This window comes from Macrosteles quadrilineatus, unplaced genomic scaffold, assembly GCF_028750875.1.
Source record: "Macrosteles quadrilineatus isolate MER2022 unplaced genomic scaffold, UCM_ALF_1.0 Scaffold_1__1_contigs__length_201487025, whole genome shotgun sequence".
NCBI lineage: Eukaryota > Metazoa > Arthropoda > Insecta > Hemiptera > Cicadellidae > Macrosteles > Macrosteles quadrilineatus.
In genome coordinates this window covers 187,818,021-187,845,950 of record NW_026542594.1, presented here as the reverse complement: position 1 = coordinate 187,845,950, position 27,930 = coordinate 187,818,021, and the positions used below count along the sequence as shown (strand labels likewise).

Here is a 27,930-nt window from a genome sequence, read left to right as displayed (position 1 = left end):
GAAAATATATTGCCTCTCTCCGTCTCTGCCAACTTGATTTCCTTGTGATGTAACTTGTCAACTTGGACTTGTGATTTAAATTTTTCTTTACAAATAAAAAAACTTTTTAAAACCGAAAGACAGACTAAAATAATTGAATCGTACGATTACAATGATTATATTTCACTAAACTATTCAAACAAGTGATTACTACTGAAAAATTGTATTTGATAAGGTAGGAAAACAAACCAAACCACTTTAATAAACATTTATAGATGCTCAAAGTTTATGCAAGTCAATTAGCATCAGCATTTATGTGAACTACACTGAAGGAATTAACATTCTAATCAGTAAATCTTATAATTTGTGAAACCTGTTCTCAAAAAACAATACAGAGAGTTGAGAGCACGTTTTGATGTGTATATATACTGTAGACAAGGTCAGTAATACCAACATCGCTTCTCAGTTGGTGTTCACTAGTTCATCATGATGGTTCAATCCTGGGTACTCTTTCCATTGGCTCTGGCTGTCTTTATTTCTTCTCAGATTCAAACTGCATCTGCGGATGATAAAAAAGTGGTAATTATCATTATTTCCTGATGGATTATTATTTTAGTATCATACTAGCTGTGAGTACCCGTTCTTCGTACGGGTTTATTCAAGAATAAGGTTACAAACTTTTTGTAATAACAATGATTAATTTATTTTAACATAATTTAGTACATAAAAATACATTAAAAAACTTAAATCTTAAAAAATATTCGAAAGTTTTAAATAACAAAGTTGGCAAAGATAGCAGAGTTGAAGCGCTTAACATTTGTCACAGCGAAATTACAATATCAAAATTTCAAAAACAACAAATGACATACATTGAAAATAAATATTAAATAGTGAAGAAAAACAAAAAACACAAAAAATTAAAAGGTTGCCTAACTTAATGCCTCTTCATATACTATATTAGTGGTTCGACCGCCTGGGGCATGTATGTAAAGGTTGGTTGGCGATCGCACTCGGCTGCACGCCACGTACAGCTGTCCGTGTGAAAAACATTGCGCGTCACCTAGTTCAATCCCTGCTGTTGACAGTGTCTGACCTTGCGATTTGTTGATCGTCATGGAAAAACATGGATTTAAGGGAAATTGCAGGCGCTTAAACTCAAAGGGATAGTTGCTTGGGATGAGGGGGATCCGGGGGACAAACACCACTTCTCCCGCACCACAGCCTGTTAGAATTTCGGCTTCTATGACATTTCGCTGGAGACTTCGAATTCGAAGCCGAGTCCCATTGCATAATTTAGGAGGGTTTAAATTTCTTAGAAGCATAACGGGAATACCAATTTTAAGATTAAGTTCGTGGGCGGGTAGTCCAGGTGCTGTCACCGAGTCAAGAAACTCTGCCGGGTAGTGCACTGCGTCATCATTTCTTAGAACTGTGTTCACCGACAAATATGTCTTGTCCTCGCTTAGGAATAGGGACATCACTTTCTTATTTATCTTTGTTGAAACTTCATTTTTTGGAGTGAGAATAGCCCTATTGCATAACCAGGCACTGCTCTTGTTTGGGAGGTCTTCAATTCCTGGATAGACTTTCTCGATGAGTTCATCTTGGGTTTGAACAATAACACCAAGAGAAGGTGGTATATCGATAGTTCCATCAACGTTACCCAGCTTTCCATCTCCCAACTTTAACAGAACATTGGAGAATTCTTCCACCTCATTTCCAATATTGGCCCGCATGTTCTTTGTTAACGCCAGTTTGTTCATTATTGGCCATAGGGTAGATCTTTTCATAGAGGCGTTAATTTCATCCGCCCTTGTGCCTCTCACTACAACTGGCAGAGTTTGGCGGAAGTCACCAGAGAACAATACCGTCACTCCACCCATGATCTTATTACTGTTCCTCATATCTTTGAGTGTTCTGTCGAGGGCCTCGATTGTCAGTTTATTGGACATCGTACACTCGTCCCAGACTATTAAGGAGGCTGCTTGTAGAACTCGTGCCATGGGAGCGCTCTTCGATATAGAACAAATCGGGATGTCCATATGCTCTACATTTATTGGGATTTTGAACATGGAATGGGCAGTTCTTCCACCTGGCAGAAGGGTTGCTGCAATGCCAGAAGAGGCCACAGCAAGAGCAATCTTACTGTTTGATCTAACCTTTGCGAGAATCAGCTTTATGAGGTAGGTCTTTCCAGTACCTCCAGGAGCATCAAGAAAAAACATCTTGTTTCTTTGTCCATTTATGCTCGTCAAAACTTGCTCATACACTTGGCGCTGCTCCTCGTTGAGAGTTGGCGTACACTGTTCAATAAACCTAATGAGTTCGGGATGGTCGTAACTTGTCTCTCTGATATAATCATGGTTTAACTGATTGACATCTATGGCTGGTACTGGTAAGTTGTAGCTTTCGAGCCCAAGTCCTCCCATGCGAGTGATTGTCTCTTGAATGCTTGCTAGGCACTGGTCATATATGATAGGATTGTTTTCAAAGGTGGTGTTAATGTCGACTTGATGTGCAGATCTCAAAAAGTCCTCTGAGAGGGAATCTCTGAATCTGATCCAGAGCTCAAGAGGGTTGCTCACATTGCAAAATACTAATAAGACACTGAAGAGATCCCTCAACTTGGTGGGACTGTCAGAAACAGCAGCTTCTGCAAGAGTGCCCTCCCAGCACGCATCATCCTCTAGTAAACCAAGGGCACGGCATGCGGATTGGAAATTTGGATGGAGCACACCATCAACAGTCTTGAGATCCTCAAAAGATGTTGGACCTCGAACAGTGTGTAGGAGGAGTCGGAGATGGTAACGCTCACTGCAGCTTGGATGGACAGTGTACACCCTACCGATGCACGGATCTTGTCTCACGTCAGGATGTCCTGGTACTGGTTGTCCTCTCCGCCTCCTGGACCAACCTCTTTGTTTAGAGTATGTGTAATAATAGGGCAACTCGTTGTAGAGGAGGGTTCTTGAAAAGGCGTCCGTCTGGCAGAGATTGAAGAAGGCCAAAAGAGTTGTACTTTGGTCCATTCTTTCCCGAACATTGCCTGGCTGGAAATATACTCTTTGCTCATTTGGAAGGTGGACCTCTAAATGCAACACAGCGGGAAACCTCTCATGTATAGGAAATGATAAAATTCTCCATACCGCCTCAGATGTGCATATATACCGACCACTTTGGTACATTTTAATTTCGTCTGTGTCATTACTTACTGCAAATGTGGCCTGGTCACTGCCCTTGTTTATGTACTTGCAGATGTACTTTATAGATTTTACACTGCTACAGTACTCAACGTTAACATGTGTTAGAAATGTTCGGGACAATACAGGCGAGTAAGGTACTACCCATCGGTTGTCCATAGGGATTTCATCGTTACCTACTCTGATTAGGACATGATGGCCTCCATCATCTGGGGAGCGCCTTCTGTATGTTGGGTATCCATTGTCTCCTGTTGCCGTTTCATTGACAAATGGTCTAGGGTATCTTTTGCTACAGTGACCATCCTTCATACAGGGAAGCTTGCGCTGTCGCACATTAAAAGCTCCGCATGGTCCGTGCAGCATGTGAGTCTTGACTATATCTGCAAGTTCAGGATCAGTTTCAGGATTTGGAAGCTCTGCAGAAATGACTTGATCTATTCTATTTGGAGGAATGGATTCTTCAAGCCAAATCAGGATATGAGCGTGTGGAAGACCACGTTTCTGCCATTCAACAGAGTACATGTAGCAGCGAACTGAGCCATAAATCTGGCCTTTCATAAGAACAGCAATCATACAGTTAAGCTTCAAATGAAAAACTCGTGATACCACATCATACCGGTCGTGAGCAGACTGCCTTTCTCCAATTACACTCGTGATTTCTATCCATTTTGGATTTGTTGTCATTGTTATGAAAAGTTCTGGACGACCAAACTTCCGAACATAGCAAAAGGCGTCCTGTGTGCGAGAATGCATATATCTAGGACCTCCAGTGAAGGTGGCAGGTAAAATTATCTTTTGCCCCATTTCTTCTACGTTGTCGTCTCGTCTTAAAGCGTCTTGAAGGTGTATGTAATTCTCTGCTCTCAGTTCCTTTTGGTGCGTACGAAGATACAGCAGCCTTTCACTCTCAACTTTAGCGTACATGTCCACCAAGTACTGGTTCAAAAGCTGTTTGAATTTATGAATGTGATTTGCTTCACCTTCTCTAACCATAATGCGATAGGCGTAAAACTCTCGTGAGCTAGTTTTCTTTGTGGTTGGTTGTTTAGTAACCGGGTTTACATGATATAAATTGAAACTATATCCATCTTCGCCTCTACAAAACATAAGGGGATATTGTAGGGCATCATAAGATCGGTGGGTTTCATATATTCGTTTCAAACCCTGTTCTCTTGAATTTAAAATGATGTCTCGATGGTCACTTGGATCCCCAATCATCAAAATAGCAACCTCATTGACTGTTGGTTCATTGTATGTACCTGGGTGGTCCCCTGCAGGGCGTCTGTCGGCTCTAATAACAATTTTGAAATCAGGTGAATCTACAGGAAATGTTTCTAAAGTAGTTTTGAAGCTGAGCAAGTAGGCGTTATTATTCTGAAGCATGTTTTGCAAAGCGGCCAACATGTCATGATCAAGGTCTTGAAATAAACTTTGCCTTCTTTGAAGCTGGACTTGGTCATCCCCAACAAAGTAAATCTGAAGGTAAGACGGCGGAAGTCCAGGGGGTGGCAAAAGAGAGCCGATCAAATGGTACACTTGTCCTTGAACCTTAAATGTAGGCATATATGGTCCTTCACGGATTTCATTACCTCCAAAAGAAGTCATTTGGAACGCACTATTGTAGGCCCTGATATGTCTAAGAAAATTTCGCGATTGAGGTGATTCGTCCGATATCCATGTACGTAGCGGCTCAGGTGCTTCCAAAATAGACGGTATGGACACTTTACCAGAAGCACAACATATTCCACGTGGTTCCTTTGACCAACTCAAAGCGTGACAAAACCTACAAACTTTATCAAAATCTCCAATATTGGCAGCTTCACTGTAACGTGTAAAAGGATCATATTGGAATCCACTGTTGTGTGTGTCTCGCCATTCTGTTAAATTTCTTTCGACATGCCGAGTTCTTTCCCGCGCGATCCTAGTTTGTCTTTCTGCGTCGCTCTCAACGACTCTGTTCACCCTATGTCTTTCAGAATCAGCGGCAACACGGGCATTTCTGTCAGCAATGTCCTGGCTTGCTCGAAGTTCCTCCACTCGGGTCGCCTCGTCATGCAAAAGTAGAGTTTGCTCTTCAACAGTGCGACGGTACCTATCATTGTCGATTATATGTCTAGCTTCCCGCTCTTCAGGAGTTTCATTATTCCTACGTTGGTTTTGCCGAACTCTATCTCGTTCTTGCCTACTTTCTCTCTCTTCTCTTGTTTCATTTTCCCTCCTGCGAACGTGTAGGATTCGGTCACTGTTTCGACGTGCTCCTCCCTCCTCCACTGTCTCGTTTTCCCTCCTTTGAACATGTAGTATTCGGTCACTCTCCCGACGTGCTTCTTGCTCCTCCTCTGTTTCGTTTTCCCTTCTCTGGACGTGTAATATTCGGTCATTGTTCCGACGTGCTTCTTGCTCCTCCTCTGTTTCGTTTTCCCTCTTCCGTACGTGTCGTATTCGGTCACTGTTCCGACGTGCTTCTCGCTCCTCATCTGTCTCGTTTTCCCTCCTCTGAACATGTAGTTTTCGGTCACTCTCCCGACGTGCTTCTTGCTCCTCCTCTGTTTCATTTTCCCTCTTCCTTACGTGTATTATTCGGTCACTGTTCCGACGTGCTTCTCGCTTCTCATCTGTCTCGTTTTCCCTCCTCTGAACATGTAGTATTCGGTCACTCTCCCGACGTGCTTCTTGCTCCTCCTCTGTTTCGTTTTCCCTCCCCCGAACGTGTAGTATTCGGTCACTGTTCCGACGTGCTTCTCGCTCAACCTCTGTCTCGTTTCCCCTCTTCTGAACTTGCTGTATTCGGTTGCTGCACCGACGTGCATCTCGCTCCTCTTCTGTCTCATTTTCTTTTCTCTGGACGTGCCGTATTCGGTCCCTGTTCCGTCGAGCTTCTCGCTCCTCTTCCGTCTCATTTTGTATTCTTTGGCTAAATCTTAAACGTTCAGTGTCTCGCCTGCTTTCACGTTCTTTTTCATTCTGCTGAGACCTAAATAGGGCGACACGCTCTCGACTGGTTGAAGGTCGTGCATAATCTTCAACCACAACGGAACTTAAAATTGTCGACTCATTATTGCTATGTACACCATCATCAGAGTCCGAATCATCATAATCAACTGATTCCGTGGATACACACAATTTTTGTCTCTTGGCATTATTTGTTTTTCTACCCAAATTGCTTTTTCTCTTGCGAGGCATACTCTTCAGGACATATTTATTTAGAAACAATAGAAAATATTTCAACAAATAATGTATTAAAGATTAACTTGTAACCTCTCAACTAAAGCAACAAAAATATTGTCCATATGTTTAGTTGTAAACAAATTTAATTTGTGTTTGACACTATGTCAACGAATATCTCTACTGTACAGTATGAAACATCTGATTGATGCAAATTCATATGGGAATATGAACTTTTTTAAAAACATTACCTCAAAAAAAAATAAATTAAAAGAAGAGTAGATTTTCTTTTATTTATAAACGTGAAATAATTTAGGACATTATTAACTATTATAACTTTTATTTTGGTGTAAAGAGTAATGAACAATAATAAACTGGTCAAGTTTGTTTGCTGGTTAGTAGCGCACAGATATTAAAGAATAACAATCAGCTGATCGTAATTTTGTTATCTAAAATGTTTAACTTTTATATTGAATACTTTGTATTGAATCTGTAATTTGAATTAAATTTACTTCTAACCAATTAATGTATTATTATTTTAATTATTTGTACGGTAATGGATGAAATGTACAAAACCCATTGTTATAATTAGCAGAACTGGTGTTCAGTTATATAATATAGTATACATTTCGTATGGTTTTTAAGTTGTGTGAATCGATAAGGCTATGGTTAACCTTGAGTTCAAATAGGCTAACGTTTTCTAATCACAGCTGTATGCCAATGTCAAAATTAAGATTGTATTTCAATTAAAACCATGTGCATATGATTAGTTGTAAACAAAGCAACATTCTTCCAGAAATTCCACGTCAAAAATCGACAAAAACTTGATTTTCAAGGGTTTACTGTTAAATATCTAACTGTCTCATATTCGATGAAATACGTCTAAAACCATCTCATATATGTATAGTATTTGGAAAATAAGTTTCAGGCGGGACAGTGCTATAGTTATTGAGGAGTAGTTGTAATAAAGTGCGTATTTTAGCGTTACCAAGAGAATGACAGATAGACAGACAGACAGACAGACAGACAGACAGACAGAAATTGAGATAAGGTTTGATTCGGTTTCTCTGACCTATGAAATGTAAAAATAACCAAAAAGTTCATTATTCTAAGCAATGTACAGACAAAACTCTAATTTTATTTATATAGATTTGCAATAATAAATCTAATTTTTGTTAGTTTTTTCTCAGAATCAAATAACATCTGCGGATAAAAAAGTGGAAATTATTGTTATTTCCTGTTGGATTATTTTAGTTTCATCTTTGCACTAAATAAATCTATTTGTTGTTAGTTATTTCTCAGAATATCTGCAAATTAAACTACATTCATTATTGTTATTTGCTATTTTGTTTTTTATCTTGGCATAAAAAATGGCTGCTATACTATAGGAGTATGTAAATAATTAGAATTTAATCATTTTCAGAAGAGTCTTATGAATAAAAATAATTAGGTTTCTAACTGACCATGTTAATAATCCTACTCCTATTAATACAGCTTTCTTACGTGTCTTGCCCCAGAATAGATTGTCAATTTAAATTATATAAATTTAGTTAAACTCCACAGAAGTATGCCACTGTCCCAACTTAATAGAGGGTAAAGTCGATGATAAATCATCGTATGTAATAAGCAATTTCCAAATGCAAGGGCTAATGACGCATTTATATAGCTATTTGTGTATTAGGAGCACAAAGTATGTTATTGCCACTCGAGAACTGTAGGGGAAGGCCGCACAAATCTTTAGATGAGTGTGGCCATACATTTCGAGAGGCTATGATAGCTGTTTGTGGTCGTAATACACCCAAGATCTTTACCTACCATCATAATAAACTTATAATAACACAGATAACTTTTTAGAAGTATTTAAAATATCATTTAGGTTATGTTTGCTTTTTAGGGTTATATTATTTCTTACCCGTTGTTAACTACTTACTGGATCCACTGCTGTGGTTGGTCTAGAAACAACAACTGGGAAATCAGCTAGAGCGGCAATGAGCTATTTTGTGTACTGATTACAGGTATGGCAATGTGATCATTTCCATTGTTCAGAGAATAGGTATTCGTTAAACCACTTTGACTCTCGTTTATTTGAAAATTTGTCTATAAATGTTTCTTCATTGGGATCAAAAGAGCAAGATGATTTTCAAAGTCTAGGGACCATTGCAATAAACTATCAACTTCGGCAAACTTCAGCATATTTTATGCCTTAATGCAAAATTTGTCTACCTTTTCTCTTCTGTGTATTATCTTACCAAGAAACAAAAGGCTGATAAAAAATTTATTACACCTAGTAAAATTAAAAACGCCAAACACCTTTGGCCAGGAGATGAAAAATAATAATAATACACTCATTTTATTATACAGGTACAGGAAATATAATGCTAACACATCATTGTGCATATTTTAAGATGAAGACCAGTGAACAATGGGTCGAATGGCTGAGCAATGAGATGATAGTGGGTTGACAAGTTGAGCAACCGATTTAATTTCCACAACTATTTTTCAGCCATGTTACGACAAAAACGACTGTGGTCTTAACGGCCAAGTATGCAATTATTCAACAGGGAAATGTGTGCGGAACCCCTGCAGCACTGTGCGCCCTAAGAAGGGCTACACTTGTGTGGTGGTGTATGAGGATGAAGATGGTTACCCATGTCCCCCCGAATGTGATTGTCAACCAGACTATCATGACAAGGTTGGTAGTTGTGTGTTAAAATGTTTAAAATTATGGTAATATTGTACAGAGATTTGCAATTCTGGTTTCACTTTCTGATAGACATTTAGTGGGGAATAAAATTAATTATTCTTTGTGACAATGATGAACAATAGGGTGCATATTTTAAGCTGAAAGTTAATGCGTGTGTAGAATGTCTTACTTCTATCTTCCCTGCAGCAGCAAACCTAAATACTCAATAAACCTAATTTCATGTTGAAGCTTGGTTTACACAAGTAGAGTTTAGTTTCTAGTCATGTAACTTGCATTTTTTTTAGTAGGCGTCTAGTAGCTAGCGAAGTAGCTAGTAGGTGGTAGGGTATAGTTACTAGTTGGGAAGTAGCTCTACTCTACTTCCTCCACCACTAGAAAAATTGTCACACTCTTTTACTTTAAACTTAAATCTTTCTACAGCGATGAATTTGTCTTGGCAAGAACTTGAATCGCTATAAATAGTTTTTTCACTGCAAGGACTACATTTTTTAAATTGACAACTTATTGTAATGACGCCTTTTTGAATCTTTATGATTAAAATAAAAAGTACTCTTGTATTCTTGTGTAAACGTGATACGTCGGCAGTAGAGTAGAGTTTTTAGTAGAGTGACGCTGTCGCTGTCTTGTGACTGGTTTTGAACACTTAATTATTTTGGGAATAAAGGAACTGTATGGAGGAATAGTTTTACCAAACTGTAAAGTTTATTTCATAACAAGAGTAGAAAGTGAGTCATTACATATTTGAGACCATCAATATTCAATGATATGATGAAAGTGCGAGATTTATCAAAAATTTACTGATTGTAAGAATAATAATAGGTTAAATACCTTTGCCCGTCTTCAGTCTTAAATAATAGTCTAGGGATTATTTTGAATGGCCAAATTTAAACCCACACAAATTAGTCCATAAATCCGACGCATATCTTCAATATATAAACGCACTTCAACAAACAAAGTTCACATTTTGACTCAGATACAATTAAATGAACTCTAGGCCGACCACATTACATATAGGTATGGGACAAACCGACTTAGGTTGCACAGCGGACATGACGGAACTAGCCGTTGTCCAGTTATTAACATTAACCTTTGTGGTAGGGGTTAATCAAGCAACTTACTAAATTTCCACTACTATTTTTCAGCCATGTTACGAAGAAAACAACTGTGGTCATAGCAACAAAGTATGCGATTATTCAACAGGGAAATGTGTGCCGGACCCGTGCAAAACTGTAGACTGCAAGAAGGGCTACACTTGTGTGGTGGTGGATGGGTATTGTCATGACGATGATTACCCATGCCCTCCCAAAGGTGAATGTCAACCAAACTATCATGAAAAGGTTGGTAGTTTTGTGATATTAAAAATTAAATGTTGCTAACTTTGTGCGGAGATTTGCAATTACGGTCAGTTTTCTTTTCTGATACTTGTAACACTTACTTGAGTTGTAATAATTGTCGTCTTCGTCGTAGACCAATGAAAATTAGTAGTCAGTTAGTATCAGAAAGCCAAGAAAGATAGAAGGATAGACATTAAGCAGGGGGAAAAATTAATTATTAATTCTTTGAGACAATTAGTGCACAATTCTGTTTTGCTTCTTTATATATTAGACCTAGTAGCCTATAGAGGAGGAGGGATTTCTCTTTTTAGAAAATTTCCCATTCTTTTTATTAAAAATCATCCGATTTTGATTTAATTTGGTACAAACATGTAAACCTACATTTTCGAATGAGTTTGCGAACCAACATGATCGGACTGTGGGAAAGGATGTTTATGGGGAAAAAATTTGTTTTTCCTACTTTTGACCCTAATAACATACAATTTTACAATTTCTTTCCAAATCATTTTGTAGGGAACAAAAAAAAAATAATTTAGTATGTTGAAGTGTTTTTGCAGAGTTTATTGGTTAAAAGGGGAGAAAATAAAAATTTTCTAATTTTAAAATTCATATGTTATTTATTGTTTATGGATATATTTTGATCAAACTTGGCAAATCTATTATGTAGTGAATAATATTTCTCTGAGTAAGACCTTACCATCTTCCCTGTTGCAGCAAACCTAATTACTCATTAGCCCTAAGGAAACGAATCTGACCTTTTTTAGAAAAATTTTCAATTCAGGTAAATTAAAATTCGCTTAGCCTGCAGGTTAATTTAATTTCCAACTATTTTTCAGCCATGTTATGAGAAAGACAACTGTGATCATAGCTACCAAGTATGCGATACTTCATCAGGCAAATGTATGGATAACCCCTGCAACACTGTTCGGTGCAAGGGGGGCTACAAGTGTGTGGTGGTGTACAAGAAATGTCCTCATGATGAATACCCATGTTACCCCAAAGCTGAATGCCAACCAATAGATGATAAGGTTGGTAGTTTTATGTTAAAAGTGTTTATAATATTGCACAGAAATTTTCAATTCTGGTCAAATGTAGTTTCTGATAGACTTAGAGGCGGTTCACGAGTCTTGGGTTATCCTTAGTTCGAGCGCAAAATCCAGTTATAGCCGGTTTTTTGCGCCGCGGCTTAGAAATCGGCTTCACGAGTACGAGGTTACCCGACCTCGGGCGCAGACAGATAAACTTCACCCAATTATGACAGGGATAAACCCGAGCGCAAAAAGTTGGCTTCACGGGTTCAATTAGAGAAAACCCCGGGCCAAACGTCGGGTTCACGAGTTATGGTCTAGCGCAAACTGGATAATCTCGGGCGTAAATAACAATGGTTTTAGCCTTCAACTTAACCCTGCTAGGGGGCAGGGTTAAGTTGACATCATGTCGGGATTATCTCATTTACTCGTTTATTAATTTTTTGTTAGCAAAAAGAATGTTATATTCGGTTTTGCCATTAAATTCCGAACAATTTAATTACCCTCAACGTGATATTTATTTTTATTTTTTTTATTTTTTTACTACTAATTGCCGAAAACATGCAACACTTGTAAAAGTAGCTGTTGAGACATTTTAATTCATTATTACTAAGTAAAAATATAACTAATAGCTTATAACGTATTCATATAAATTTAAATTGCAATCGAATCTTATGTTTTATATTCATTTTAGCAATTTTGAACCCTTTTATTTCAGCTGAATATTTTAATAAAAATAAAAATGGTTCCATCAAACACTGTTAGGTTTGTCTAAGAATTTTTATTGTATAATTGAGCGTAGCTCTTTGGGATCAACTTCAATGCAACAAATAAAGCAACATCACTCAATAACGGCAGAACACATTTCAGCTAAACTTAACAAGATTACTTAGACTAATAGTGAGATGGTTAATAAACAAACAAATTTCAATTAGATAATGCTAATGCAATTTAAAACGAACTTAAAATTTCCAAATTTTAACATTAGGCTTATGGGACTAAAGTAGCCATATGACAGTTTTTTGTTTACAAGAAAAATGTAAACAAGAGAATCATAAGGTATTTATGAACTTTCTAGACTTTTCTTTTAAACGTTTTTAAACCATGAACCTATTTGTGTTTCCAGCTGATTAGAAACAGCCAATGTTAGAAATCAGGATTTAATAAGCGATATATTGAACCGAATCGAAATAGATATTTAATCCGATAATACATCACAGGTTATATTATGTTGAATTACATCGACGGTGCAGTAAGTTATTACACTTATTAATAAAACGCAGATTGAACACTGATCTAATTTAGGCATGTGGGGAAGGTAGGTCGGGGTTTATGAGTATTCTCGTGACTACATTGTGTTTTGAAGTAAGGTTAGATTAGGAAGGTTAAGTGTAGGTTATAGGTAATTGATCGAGTTGTTTATTTGTGTTGCACCAAATTAACTGATAATATTTTCCTGGTCAAAACTACCATAATGTACTTTTGGAAGAGGTATCTGAATAACAAGATGTAGTAAAAACAAATCTGAATTATTATAATTTTAAACAATAAAACCAGCATTAGTACATCTATTGACTTTTTTACATTTAGTTACTTATACAAATATCAAATCACGTTTGTTCCGCTCAACTGGCTTTCACCTCTCTGAAAGCAACCCTAGTACAATTTTTGTTCCTAAATAAAATTTATATAAAACATAGGTTATTTGAGTATCCAAAATTTTTTGGATGTTTTAAATTATATGTTTATATTATTATATTTATGATTTAACATTTGTTATTTTCATCTGATAATGTCTTAATATTTGTCATATCGGGATTTACAATAAATTGCTTCAATTTGCTGAGGTAAAAGATAAATTCTATAGTTAAATATATAAAACGTTGTATTATAACAAAATATTTTTTAAATTATAACCTGTGTTTTCTCACACCTGTTTTCTCATGCTTATAGGGCTGCGTTCTACCCGTCTGACGCGTGCAAATGCAAAGGGTTTCGTTCTTAGGCCTGCTGTTTGTGGCCCCAATTGTGAACAGCTTTAAAAGATCTTGGTGTCATAAAATGTTATTGTAGGTTTGCCATTTTATATTTACGTTTAATACTGTTTACGTATGAAGGCATCTCGGCTCATATAATAGCCAGTTGTTCCTCCAAATAGATGTTTTATACAAATTACTGATACATAAAAGATAATCATAAATCTTTGAAAACAGCAGTCATTTTATTAAATAATTTGAACGTTTGGATGAAACTGCAAACCTGATAAAGTATGTCTTATTTTTGAACATAATTAACCTAATTTTATTGCAAACATTACCAAGATTTGTTAACATTTTTTTTAACATAATTACATTTTCCCGATGCAATGTATTCAGTAATAGTGTTTTATTCAAAATTCAATGACAAATTGAGTATCTTTAAACTTTAGTATAAAATTAATTTAATTGCAACCACAACCTTTTATACAATATCAGTAAATATCCTGTACAATTATATAATTTATGAACCAATCATTATGACGCAACGTCATCCTATTATTGTTTTGGAGCTCGTCGACCGCGAGCAGCGGCCTGGCAGTTGGCTGTTGCCAACCTCCCAACGAAAATTCCCAGTTAATCCCTGCTCTTGATCGACGGCCAGCGTTGGTCTCGGCTAAGCTTGATCTCGGCTAACGCTCTACGTCGTGAACCCATTTTTTGACCGTCTTTTCAAATTGGTCGAGATCAACGATAACCGCGGGCCACGAAACCCCGTACTCGTGAACCGCCTCTTAATTGTACCGGACCTATAAGTTTATTTTTTATTAATTAATCATTATACAGTGGTTTCATTACCTTGTTATCGTCGGTACGATCCTTTGTAGTTTGTTAAGACTACAGCTGTTTTATGCATCAGATAGAGCACTTCATCAGGTTGGAAGAATGTCAAGTAGTCTTCATTTAAATATTCCTCATAGTTCGTCAGATTTAGTAAATAAGTGACAAAACACGTACGGAGCCTTCCGACCTAATGATGTGCTCAATTTGAAGGATGAAACAGTTGTAGTCTTAACAAACTACAAAGGATCGTACCGACGATAACAAGGTAATTAAACCTAGTATATATAGTTAACTAGCAGAGTACCCGTCCTTCGTACGGGGTTGGCATATAAGTGTAAAATGATTATTGCAGTTATACTCTAACTTAGCGTTTGCAATGATAGAGGACACAGTTTGATAAAATTTACTTCTTTAAGTTTATGGTATACAATTACACATCTACCATAGCCATTAATGTTCACCACTTCACCTAAACAATAAAGAAAAATAAATTATTAAAAATTCGCAAAATATCACAAATTATTCATGAAATTAAAAACATAAACATAACTGTAAACAATCCTACTTTGACAGTTATCATTGCCTATCACAGTCTTTTGTTGCTGCTTAGTTCAAATTAGCTGTTTTCATAAATGCAAAAAAATCAATAGTGCTGCACCCTGTTGGTAAATCGTATAACTTTTTAATTGAGCGGAGCGAGCGAAGCGAGCGAAGCTCTTATACGTCGACTTTTATGCATTTCGTAATACGCAAACTCCTCCTAGACGGCTGAATCAATCGTTTTCAAATTTTGGATGGTGATAAAGACCATATCGGTGAGTGCCAACATCTATAAGGCGTTAAAAATAACTCTCAGGAATCCGCCCCACTGGGTCTCAAAGTTTCAATATAATCCTTATGGAAGCAGTATTTGACACATAAACAAAGACATATGATCAGTTGTTGACTTTTGAATGCAGTAGATAAAGAAATAGCTGACAGCATTATTCCACAGATATTAGAACAGAAACGGTAGGAATCATAAATATAATCAACTGACGACACTAGCTTGAGGTCCGTGACGTAGGAAGTGCTAAAGGATTTACTAAAGGTGAGCAGTCTAGAGTGTGGAAACTGTTTATGACGATTAGATTAAGGTATCTGCATTCCTAAAATTCTATGGGAAGGGAGGAAAACAGGTCCACAACATAATAAAGGCTAGCAGTCTGGAGTGTGGAGACTGTTTATGACGATTAGATTTAGGTATCTGCATTCCTAAAATTCTATGGGAAGGGAGGAAAACAGGTCCACGACATAATAAAGGCTAGCAGTCTGGAGTGTGGAGACTGTTTATGACGATTAGATTTAGGTATCTGCATTCCTAAAATTCTATGGGAAGGGAGGACAATGGGTCCGCGACGTAGGAAGTGGTGAAGTAAGTACTAAAGGTGAGCAGTCTGGAATGTGGAAACTGTATGACGATTAGATTGAGGTATCTGCATTCCAAAAACTATAAGGGAAGGGAGGAAAACGGGTCCGCGACGTAGGAAGTGATGAAGGAAGTAGTCGAGGCAAGCTTTCCAGAGTGTGGGAACTGCTTACGACCATTATATTAAGGTATTTGCAATCCTATGATGCCGTGGGAAGGGAGGGAAACAGGTCCGTGACGTTGGAAGTGATGAAGGAAGTAGTATAGGCGAGCCGTCCGGAGTGTGGGAACTGCTTACGACCATTATATTAAGGTATTTGCAATCCTATGATGCCGTGGGAAGGGAGGGAAACAGGTCCGTGACGTTGGAAGTGATGAAGGAAGTAGTATAGGCGAGCCGTCCGGAGTGTGGGAACTGCTTACGACCATTATATTAAGGTATTTGCAATCCTATGATGCTATGGGAAGGGAGGGAAACAGGTCCGTGAGGTAGGAAGTGGTGAAGGAAGTAGTAAAGGCGAGCAGTCCGGAGTGTGGGAACTGTTTATGACGATTAGATTAAGATTAGATTATCTGCAATCATGAAATGCTATGGGAAGGGTGGAACACGGGTCCGTGACGTAGGGAGTTATGAAGGAAGTAGTAAAGGCGAGCAGTCCGGAGTGTGGGAACTGTTTATAACGATTAGATTAAGGTATTTGCAATCCTATGATGCTATGGGAAGGGAGGGAAACAGGTCCGCGACGTAGGAAGTGGTGAAGGAAGTAGTAAAGGCAAGCAGTCTGGAGTGTGGAAACTGTTTATGATGATTAGATTAAGGTATCTGCATTCCTAAAATTCTATGGGAAGGGAGGGAAATGGGTCCGTGATGTAGGAAGTGGTGAAGGAAGTAGTAAAGGCGAGCGTTCCGGAGTGTGGGAACAGTTTATGACGATTAGATTAAGGTATCTGCATTCATAAAAATCCATGGGAAGGGAGGAAAACAGGTCCACGACGTAGGAAGTGGTGAAGGAAGTAGTAAAGGCAAGCAGTCTGGAGTGTGGAAACTGTTTATGATGATTAGATTAAGGTATCCGCAATCATAAAATGCTATGGGAAGGGAGGGAAATGGGTCCGTGACGTAGGAAGTGGTGAAGGAAGTAGTAAAGGCGAGCAGTCTGGAGTGTGGGAACTGTTTATGAGGATTAGATTTAAGGGATCTGCAATCCTAAAATGCCATGGGAAGGGAGAGATAAGGTCCGAGACGTATGAAGTGGTGAAGTCAGTAGTCAATGTGAGCTGTCCGGAGTGTGGGGTCTGTTTATGACGATTAGATTATGGTATCTACAATCTTAAAATTCTATGGGAAGAGAGGGAATCAGGTCATCGACGTAAGAAGAGGTGAAGGAAGTAGTAAGGTGAGCAGTGTGGAGTGTGGGAACTGGAAACCGTTTGTAGCAGTTAGATTAATGTATCTGCAATGCTGAAATACTATGAGAAGGGATGGAAGCATCCCCACGACATAGAAAATGGTAAAAGAAGTAGTAAAGGCTAGCAGTGCGGAGTGTGGGGAATGTTTGTGGCAATTAGATTAACGTATCTAAAATACTAACTTGCTATGGAAAGTGATGAAAACAGGTCCACGATGTAGGAAATGGCTTAGAAAGTAGTAAAGTATGAGCATAGTGTGAAAACCGTCTGTGGCAGTTAGATTTATGTATCTTTGATCCAAAAATGCTATGAGAAGGGAAGGAAACAAGTCTATGAAGTAGGAAATGGTGAAGGAAGTAGTAAGGCTTGCAATGCAGAGTGTGGGAACTGTCTTTGGCAATTACATTAATGTATCTGCAATCCTAAAATGCCATGGGAAGAGAGGGAAATAGGTCCACGATGTAGGGGGTGGTGAAGGAAGTAGTAAAGGTGAGCGTGTTGTGGTGAGGTGAGGCGTAAATGGATGTATCTGCAATGCTAAAACGCTATGGGAAGAGACTGTAGACTGTAGGTTAAAATAATTACGAAGCACGAATCGATACATATTTCGATACATGCAATTGTTTACAATAGAAATTTACAACTGAGCTGACAACAGGTGATTTTTACTCCATAGAGGATAAAACCCATTTTTACTTCCTAAAGAGTAAAAGTGTTACTTTAGACCCGCAACGCATGCATTAAAAACGACTGGTATTACTGCAGTATGACCAAAACAATATAATATAAACCCTTGATGACTCCGCTCAATTTTGTGGATGCCTCTGCGAACGCCACCTAGTAATTTTGCATATTATAGAACCAACTTTTTTAGTTGAAACAGCTGACTAAATTCTTTAATTCCCTTTAAATATGAATACTCATAAGGTTAACATGGGGAACTACAGAGCCACTAGGGCGGAGCCCGAAAGGACTTTTGAGATAAGAATATGCCTATATGTTAATCGGGAATATGAGCTATCATCATGCCAAATTTCAGCCCAATCCGTCCCAAACAAACAAACAAACAAACAAATAAACACACAAACTTTCACATTTATAATATTAGTAAGATTCAGACAATCCAGAGGCCATTCCATCGTGAAATAAATCATTGGCAACTTTTTGATTGTAGGAGAGCACTAGCTATAACCCCTCAGCTGCCCGGTTATGATTTTTTACACATTTTTATGAAAACTAGAACTTTCAGAAGACTCTTGCCTTATTTTTCATTGATTTTACATCTCTTTCCTCTTAGATACAAAAAAGATTCAACCAAGAAAAAGGTCTTTTGACTACACTACTGTGAAAAGACCTGTTTTTGTTGCATGTTTATCACCTGCGAACATCCATCATTACATTGTTTACTACGGAAAAAGAATGTTTACTGTGCAAAAGTAAGGTTAACTATCTTTTTTGGATTTTGCCGGCGTAAACAAAGATTTGTTATTGGTTTGTCAACTATTTCAATTTACAGCAACCAAAACTATACAACCAAAGTAAATATTAACTTTAAATTGAAGGCATGACCTAAAATAAAGAAATATCCAATGTCCGTTTTAATTCCGAAAATAATATTAGTCTTTGTAGTGTAGCGAAAAGTATTGTTCACAACACTAGTTAAAGTTAGTCATAACATATTCTCGTCTATTTAATGGTATCAAATATGTAATGACTCACTTCCTACTCTTGTTAAGAAATATACTATTACATACCTACATATTAAAACTGTTGAGTTACCATTATAGAACAAATCTACTAGAAAAAATACTGCATTATAATTTGTTATTAATTATCTTCATAATCATTCTGTCTTTCTTTTTTCAGTGTTATAAAGACAGCGACTGCAAAAGCAACGAGATTTGTGAATCAGGAAAATGCAAAGAGAACTATTGCAAAGATGTATATTGCCGCTACGGTTACGAGTGTTACATAAAAAAGGATCAATGCAAGAAAGCCCCGTGTCCTCCACCAGTCGCTGCATGTCAACTAGACCAAGTTGGTTGTTTTCTATGATTCTAGTAAACATGTAAAGCTTAGTTTGTAATTTGTAGGAGTTCAAAGAATTCTTTGAGTACATAAAAGCAAAAGGCAGCACACCTTGCAACCTTCTTCCTAGGCTTAATTTTGGTATATTTGTGGATCTTGTTGATTTAAACTCATAAAGATGATGGTAGGTGATCCTTAATTTCTATAAATAAAGCATTTTTTAAGAGGAACTGGATACATATTGTGTACGTAGTTTAACATTTTTCACCTCACAGAAGACTCTTTTCCCAGAAATGCGGTGAATATACTTCTTGCAAGTCTCACGAAGTGTGCGACCGCTCAACAAGCAAGTGTATCGAAAACCCGTGCAACTACGCCAAGTGTGGCCCAGGCAAAGAGTGCCGAGTGAACTACGTCCAGTGCTTCAAGGCCCCGTGTCCGCCACTGGCCCAGTGCGTTCCTAAACCTGGCTCATGTGATGGAGTGAAATGTGATGAAGGCAGTCATTGTGAGAATGGATATTGTGTGTTGGACAAGGCATGCGCTGCCGTATTGTGTCCCACTGGCTCTTACTGCTACAAGGGAAAGTGCTTCAAGGTAAAATACATTTGGGGAAGATATGTTAGAGGTTGAAAAGGGACGATTCTTTAGCAAACCGTAGAGTATTAAGAGAAGAAAATTCAGACACTTACACCAGTGAGTGATTACTCCTCGTTAATGAAAATTTTGTATAAAAAACAACATATTAAGCTTTTTTACCTAGTCAATTGCAATTGTCTTAAAAGTAGCTTTTGAGCCCGATTGGAATCTATCGTGTCAATGGTTCAAAAAGAGAGAGTCAATCATCCTTTTGCAGCACAAATCAAATTAAGTGTTCCGACCAGTTCATCTTCAAGCTTTCCACTTTAGCATCTTGTACAAACCTCAATACATTTTAAAAGAATTTTGAATCTTGAAACAATTAGGCCGAGCGGTTAAAGCACTCACATTAAAGGCTTTCGTTTTGAACCTATGCAAAATTGTCTCTTTACCCAAAATTAATTTGTCATTAGATGTTATCTAACAAATTTTCGACGTTAGATTCTGACAAGATCAACGTTTCGACTGTTCCCTTGAGAAAAACTTAAAAATGAAACCGAAAAATACTCATTTTAAAATTTGTTTTGATGTTGCAGGAAGTTAAGTGCCGAAAAGGCGAGTGTGGACCGGCCCAGAAGTGCTACGAAGGCAGTGAGTCCTGCAAAAAACCTCATTGCCCTACAAAGAGGATCTGCGTAACAGACAGGTGTCCTCATGTGAAATGTGCCAGTGGAACTCATTGTGTTGATGGAAAGTGTGTGCCTCGTCACTCTTGCCTGTAAAACTTGTGTAGTTACACCAACCTAGAAAATATATTTAGACTGCAGTGAATTTATTTATGAAAATAAATATTTTCAATCATATATTTTGTTTTTATGTGTGTATTCATCCTTACTTACTCTCTTATTCTTACTCCCATGGCCATGGATACCTTAGGTGGTATTTGGCCTCGCCAACAAGTTGCCTCCATCTTCTCCTGTTCTCTGAATCTTCTTTCATTGCTCTCAATCTTTGCAAATCTTTCCCCACCTGGTCCTTCCATCGATTCTTGGGTCTTCCTCAGGGTCTTCTTCCTGCTGGGTTTTGTCTCCAAACTTCTTTTAATAGTCTGCCATCTTCCCTCCTCACATGGCCAGCCGACCTTAGTCTTCTGCTCTTTGCTTCTTCTACTATGTCTGGGAAATGGTACATGTCCCTTATTTTTTGGTTGTGCCTAATTCTCCATCCTTCTCACTCTCTAACAGGTCCAAATATTATCCATCCTACAAGTATCAAATTTATCACAGCCTCAGTAGTCTGGCTTTAATCGTTCTAAAATTGTCACTACTTCGTACCAGAGTTCTACTGAATGTTGTAATTTCTGTTTACCATAGGTACCGGTACTGTACGTCTTACATCTTTAGTGAGCCTTGATGTTATTTTAAAGAAAAAAGTGTTTAATGTATGTGACCGAAATGACTTAATGTGAAGTAAATATAACAAAGTTGTATCTGCATAAGCATAAATAATAAATTGACGATTCTATTACATTCTAGAAGGGTAGGCTCTCTAGCCTAAAATTGTTTTACACATTACTTCAGGATAGACCTAAAGGGTCGTGGTATTACCATACAAATAAAATCCATTGGCAGGATTTGAACCCTGGATCTCAGGGACCAAAGTTCCACACAATACCAGACCAGCCAGACAACCAGACAATACCAGACCCAAGGGTGAAAGATAAAGATAATGAAAGCAGGTGTATGCAACCGTCAAACATGTAATTACTGTCGGGACCACGTAAGTTTGCAGTTGGTGGCAGCCAATCACAAGACAAGGCTAGTGCAACGTTGCCACATCGCACTAATAAAATATACTAAGCAATATTTTCAAATCAGCTGGTATTATTAGATTTGGCAACACCGCATGGTTCTCATTGGTTCATTCAAACCCATATGGTAAATAGGCTCCTCCCTCAACTGCAAACTTATGTGGCCCCGACAATAGTGTTAAATTCTAAATCTAAGGTAATTTCTAATTTTTTAATTCTAAGTTAATTTTTTAATTTCTCTCTAGGGACATCAAAATGAAAAAGTATATCGGTCCCGGCTCAAGGTTTTACCGTGCCACCTACGGTAATAGCTACTTCCTATAGGGAAATTTACTAATAAACCCATTAACTTTATTTCCTTTTTGATATTAGCCTCCGGATTACGTTGAATATATGATATATAGAATATCAAAGTACCGGTAATTCAAATATTTGCAAAGACCTAACTAGTTTCGACTTCACAAAGTCATCTTCAGGTGTCCAGGGGATGTCAAAATCACTTCATCAGAAGCTTTTCAATACACATATTGTATATTTACAACAAAGTTACGAAAAAAAAGGTACATTTACTGTACAACTGAAAGACGAATAAAAATGGTAACAAGGGTTAGGGATGACTCGTCACGACTGGATGGGTAGCGTCTAGACATTACATACATCCGGTCATTACACAGGTATTTACACCAATCTATATATTACCTTTATGTGGTCACAAACTAAATGTTTATTTAACCAAAGGGATGTTATATTTATTTAAATTGTTACAAAGTTTAATTCATTTACCTAGTATAATACAGAACGCAGCGCTAATTTGGTTTATTCTCGGAATGTATAATTTACTAGAGTAAACACCTAATGTCCATTTATCTGACAGAAAGGATAAGTCTATACTGGAACAATCAAAACACATAAACTAAAATGGATTGTTTTATCAAGCAAATCTCGAAACGAACCAAACAACTTAAATCAACACCAATCAGCATTTCTAGATGCTCAAAGTTCATACATATCAACTAGCATTTCTGTGAAGTACACTGGGGAAATTAGCATTCTAATCAGTAACACTGATAATTTGTGAAACCTGTTTCCAAAACAGTTATACAGAGAGTTGAGAGCACGTTTTGGTAGCAGGAAAGTACGGTGATGTATATAGTCAAGGTCGGTAATACCAGGTTTGTTTCTCATTTGGTGTTCACTAGTTGATTAGGATGGTTCAATCCTGGGTACTCTTACCATTGGCTTTAGCTGTGTTTATTTCTTCTCAGATTCAAACTGCATCAGCGAATAAAACAGTGGTAATTATAATTCCATTTGGATTATTATTTAGTTTTATTTAGTTTATCTAATCAAAGCTATGTCATATTAATAAAATCTTTTTGTGGTTTTAGTAATATTTCAACCCCTATCAATACAGTTTTCTTGTTGTGTCCTGCTTCTTAAACAATAGGCCTAGTTTGTCTATTTAAATTATAAACATTTATTCATCCTCCGCAGATTTTAAGGTTCTCTTTAGGAAATAACAATAAAACTGTCAGTAAAAGTAGAACACAAAATTTTGATAGTAAAACATCAATTTATATTTATTGTCAAAATACTTTTATATTGCTTGGCAAGTCATTCTAAACCTATTCAAAAATTCTTTTTTTATAAATTTAGATAATCATATCTTGCATGAAACTTGTAACAGAGTCAGGTTTATCTTAGGTGTCAGAAATCGATGTTCCGAGTGTAGATTAAAGGTTATATTTTATCCGTAAATACTCTCAAATTTTTACTGAGTGTAAATAATAAATATACAAAGCATTCAAGAAGTTACCAAGTCCCAAAGTTATTTGCTAACACAACATTAACGTAAAACATGAAAACATAAAAGGTGCTGAAGTTAAAACTCGAACAATGGTTTATGTCTCATTACAGACACATTTATCTTGGAAAACTAGTGTAAACTGTTCTCTTTAACGGTGTTTATATGATTTTTAGTCTTGCAACCGTCGTTTGTTCAAATGAACTGTTAAAGTTACTGTTTTGTTAGCGGGAGAACCGTGATGGTGTACAAACAATGGTTTTACGTTTGTTAAATAATTCTACATAAGTTTCATCACTGTTAAAGAAGCTGAAATGCTAAATATTTTTGCGCTACTGTCTCAACAGAATTAAGGAAAAGCGATAGACGATAAATCAAGATTAGGTATGGCACAATTTCCAACTGCAAAAGCTAATGATGCATTTATAAAGAAGTGAACATGTGTTCAGAGAATAGGCATTCGTTAAACATTTGTTCTTGTTTATTTGCAAATCTGTCTATAAAGGTGAGGGTTCTAAAGAACATGATAATCGTAAAGTCTAAGGAACAATATTGTGATAAACTCTCAACTTCGGCAAATACAGCATATTTTATGTCCTATCCCTGTCGACAATGTTTTACCTGTTCTCTTCTGTTTTAATATCTTACCAAGAAATAAGACAAATTATAACTTAATAGCACCATCCTCCTTTACCACCAAGAGATGAGGAATAATTTAAAAACTCATATTCATACAAACATTTAATTTTTTATAGAGATCATTTCAACATTTTTTTACAATGATGACACCTATCAACATTCTGGGTGTCTATTGTAATGCAAATATGACTGAACAATGAGTTTTGAATGAATAAATCAGCTGATTCATTAGCAAGGATAATTATTTATTAAAAGCCTAATGATAATTATCAAGGACAGCTGTCCAGTTTAGATAAAAACAAAAAGCTACTGACGTTTCTCAGGATGGAACCAGCAACCGACTGATTACTAGGCGAGCACTAAATTTACTCAACTACGCTTATTTATATTCTGTTATTTATTTGTAATTTATTTGATGTTACCATCCTGTGCCCATAGAGGTATTTATGGTCAATCTCTGATAACCCAGGATCAATAATCCTAATCATACTAGGGCCCCTAACCAGATTACTACTGATTTAATTTGTACAACTATTTTTCAGCCATGTTATGACGTAAACAACTGTGATATTGGCTACCAAGTATGCGATACTTCAACAGGAAAATGTGTGGATAACCCCTGCAGCGTGGTCCGCTGCATGGGCAAGTGTGTGGTGGTATACAAGGAATGTCCTGATGGTGAATTCCCGTGTCCTCCCAGAGCCGAATGTCAACCAAGAGAGGGCGAGGTTGGTAGTTTTGTGTTAAAATATAAACAAATTGGTAATTTTGTACAGAGATTTGCAATTCTGGTCAGTTTTATTTTTATAGACTTCTGCAGAAGGGATAATAGTACTATATTTCATCACAAGGGAGTAAAGTGATTCTTTTCGACCCGATCTTAAGTTGTGCAATAGAAGCTAAGCCGAGGTCGGAAAATAAGAGAGAGTTATAAAGACACTTTTTGCCCGTGAGATTAAATATGCTGCATCATTCATTGATTTTACTGGTTTTCAGAAGATTCATCTTAGTTAAAATAAAAGGTCTATAAATATATACATACAATAACTGTTGGAATACAATTGTAAATAAACATACTCAACACAATTTACTGCATTGGAATTTTTAATATATTTATAATGTTAATTGTCATCCGTCCTGTCTTTCTTTTTTTAGTGTTATAAAGACAGCCACTGCAAAGGCAACGACATTTGCGATTCAGGAAAATGCAAAGAAAACCCTTGTAATACTGTGGATTGCCGCTCCGGTTACGAGTGTTACATAAAAACAGTTCAATGCATCCGAGCCCCTTGTCCTCGAGTGGCTGCATGTCGACTAGACAAAGTTGGTTATTTTCTATGATGCTAGTAAAAAGTAAAGCTTGGTTTGTAATTTGTTTTTAGTAAAAATTTCTTTAGGCACCAAAAAGCATCACACCTTATAGATATACTATAAACTCTTATTATCTTCCTAGGCTTAATTTTAGAATAATTATGGACCTTTTTGAACTAAACCATTGACTTTTGGGCACTAAAGTAAACAGGCATGCCATCTATATGAACCAGATGTCACAAATCTTCTATTCAAAATTAACATAGTTGTGATCCAGTCACAGATTGCACTAGTGTCTAAAAATTTTTGACATTAACATAAAAGAAAAACATAAAAGATGCTACAAATTACAACAAGTTGTCTTATCAGTTTGACTTAGTTAAAAAGTATATTCAACAGAAATTATTAATTTTATTTACATCAGAGTAATCTGTCGGAGGTTCACTTCAACTGATGTCCATTTTGATTTAAAATCTGGAGTCAATTTTAACATGGGGATGAAATGTTTATTTCTACCAATAGTCAACAATTGAACACATACAGGTGATAGTTGCATTCCTAAAGCATAAGAACTTTTTAGAGGAAATTGATTGTAGTGTACATAGTTTAAGATTTTCCACTTACGGAAAACTGTTTTCCCCAGAAATGCGGTGAATATACCTGTAAGTCTCACGAAGTGTGTGACCGATCAGCAAGCGAGTGTATTGAAAACCCGTGCAACTACGCCAAGTGTGGCCCAGGCAAAGAGTGCCGAGTGAACTACGTCCAGTGCTTCAAAGCCCCGTGTCCGCCACTGGCCGAGTGTGTTCCCACGGCTGGCTCATGTGATGAAGTCAGATGTGACGAAGGCAGCCACTGTGAGGATGGAGCTTGTGTGTTGGACGACAGATGTGCTCTCGTACTGTGTATTACTGGCTCGTACTGCTACAAGGGCAGCTGCTTCAAGGTAAAATACAGCAAACCCCAGAAGATTCCTATTAGGAGAAAACATTTTAGACTCTTAGGATGAGTACCAGTTGGTGACGACGTCTCAGTGAATGACCATTTCGTATGAAAACATCATATTATGCTTTTTTGCCCAGTCAATCATAAACGGTCCAAAAAGTAACATAACATGAGGTTACTAACCTGACGTCAATCAATCCTATATTTGTCGTAGATGACTATAGTTTCAGGGTTAAAACCCCATTTTCCTCTTCAGTCGCCAATTGTCAAACATATCTTCCTGAAATTGCGGTCGTCAATATTAAATCACACATAAACACATACGGAAACATTTAAGTTTACAAAATTATATACAAGCGCGCGCGGCCAGCCAAGGACATAACCTGGTTTTGAAAACTTCTCACGGGTGTAATATTGACAACGGCAAGTGCAGGAAAATATGTTTGACAATTGACGACTGAAGAGAAAGATACAAATTTAAAAATTTGTATTGGTGTTGCAGGAAGTCGAGTGCGGAGAAGGCGAGTGTGGACCAGCCCAGAAGTGCTACACTGGAACCGAGCCCTGCAATCAACCTCATTGCCCTTCAAAGAGGATCTGCGTAACAGACAAGTGTGCTGTTGTGAGGTGTCGCAGTGGGACTCATTGTGTTGATGGAAAGTGTGTGCCTCGCGACCCATGCCTGTAAACGTTTGTACACCAACCAAGAACAATACACTTATACTGCAGTAAAGTTATTCCTAAAATAAACATTTTTAATCATACATTTTGTTTTATTTCAGTTTGTATGCATCCCACAAGTAAGAAATGTATCATGGTTTAACCAAATAATTTTACTACAGCCTTGGTGGTCTGGCTTTAATAATTGTTCTACAATAGCAAAGAATACAAACCTCATAAGAAGCTATCAGCCTAGGATTTTGGCAAATTTCCATGGCGGCCGCTGGAAAGGAAGGTGCTACTATCGCTGGCACGCAGCGACGTCAAACCCACAGCAGTGTGAGTGAGACAAGGAATTGTCGTTGAGAGAAAGAGGCTAGCGCTTACCTAGTGGCGGCTGCACAAGGCTCATTTCGGCGGCAAAATCCAGTCTGACTCTTCCCCATAGGCATTTCTTCGCTTCTTATAAGGTTTGTTTTCATTGACAATAGTCACTACTTTGTACCAGAGTCCTCTTGAATTTTGTGATTCTCGTTAACTAATAACATACACCAAATTTTAGGTGTGTGTCGGAAATCGGAAATGACTTGAAATATATCAAAGTTGTATCTGCTTAAAGCTGTGTTTACAAGAGGGCAGTCGAGCAGACAGGTTACGGTGCAGGTTATGAATACTTTATATATATTTATGGTGTATTTTAAGTAAACTGCCCGCCAACTGGCTTTCTGTAAACAAGGCTTAAGTAATAATAATTAATTGACAATGTAAGCAGACTCCAATTTTGAAACCCCTTAAGATTATGTTAACTGGACTCACTTGGGCTCCAGCTCCATCATGGAACCCTGTCCTCCAAATCACCACCTGAGATCTACACAAAAAACAAACTTCCTGATCAAGTTTACTGACTTTCAACCACAGCCTTCTGTAGGTCAGTACCACAAGTGATTGTTTAATAACACTTCCACTTGAACAACATTTCCCAACACTACACAACATTTGGCCAATCCTATTACAATAGGAGTAATCAGTATATTCCAAGTGATAAAACTGCTTGCAAACATGCCACATCATTACATTTATAAGGTTACAGGACTTTTAAATTTAGGT

The 27,930-nt window shown here is 37.3% G+C and overlaps 2 protein-coding genes across 3 annotated transcripts; both read left to right on the top strand.

Moving 5' to 3' along the window:
• The first annotated feature begins 445 nt into the window (after window positions 1-445).
• LOC128992187 (very low-density lipoprotein receptor-like) lies at window positions 446-20,517 on the top strand. The gene is made up of 7 exons (XM_054415651.1): window positions 446-558; window positions 8,848-9,036; window positions 10,191-10,385; window positions 11,219-11,410; window positions 18,914-19,084; window positions 19,367-19,672; window positions 20,251-20,517. Exons 1-7 carry the CDS (start codon window positions 466-468, stop codon window positions 20,434-20,436), a joined length of 1,332 nt encoding a protein of 443 aa, XP_054271626.1. The 5' UTR covers window positions 446-465; the 3' UTR covers window positions 20,437-20,517.
• A 2,084-nt stretch (window positions 20,518-22,601) lies between these two features.
• On the top strand, window positions 22,602-26,898 carry LOC128983359 (neurogenic locus notch homolog protein 1-like). Of its 2 annotated transcripts, XM_054402617.1 has the most exons (5): window positions 22,605-22,759; window positions 24,450-24,635; window positions 25,063-25,230; window positions 25,862-26,164; window positions 26,666-26,898. In XM_054402617.1, exons 1-5 carry the CDS (start codon window positions 22,673-22,675, stop codon window positions 26,849-26,851), a joined length of 930 nt encoding a protein of 309 aa, XP_054258592.1. In that variant the 5' UTR covers window positions 22,605-22,672; the 3' UTR covers window positions 26,852-26,898. The 2 variants fall into 2 exon arrangements, with proteins under 2 accessions (XP_054258593.1, XP_054258592.1); XM_054402618.1 differs by lacking the exon at window positions 25,063-25,230 and having other exon boundaries at window positions 22,602-22,759.
• Window positions 26,899-27,930: the final 1,032 nt, after the last annotated feature.

Excerpts from the sequence above, each read along its gene's own strand:
- LOC128983359 (XM_054402617.1), top strand. The coding sequence starts at position 22,673 with ATGGTTCAATCCTGGGTACTCTTACCATTGGCTTTAGCTGTGTTTATT. Across the intron at positions 22,760-24,449 it reads CATCAGCGAATAAAACAGTG|CCATGTTATGACGTAAACAA; the intron begins GTAATTATAATT and ends ACTATTTTTCAG. Across the intron at positions 26,165-26,665 it reads ACAAGGGCAGCTGCTTCAAG|GAAGTCGAGTGCGGAGAAGG; the intron begins GTAAAATACAGC and ends TTGGTGTTGCAG.
- LOC128992187 (XM_054415651.1), top strand. The coding sequence starts at position 466 with ATGATGGTTCAATCCTGGGTACTCTTTCCATTGGCTCTGGCTGTCTTT. Across the intron at positions 9,037-10,190 it reads AACCAGACTATCATGACAAG|CCATGTTACGAAGAAAACAA; the intron begins GTTGGTAGTTGT and ends ACTATTTTTCAG. Across the intron at positions 19,673-20,250 it reads ACAAGGGAAAGTGCTTCAAG|GAAGTTAAGTGCCGAAAAGG; the intron begins GTAAAATACATT and ends TTGATGTTGCAG.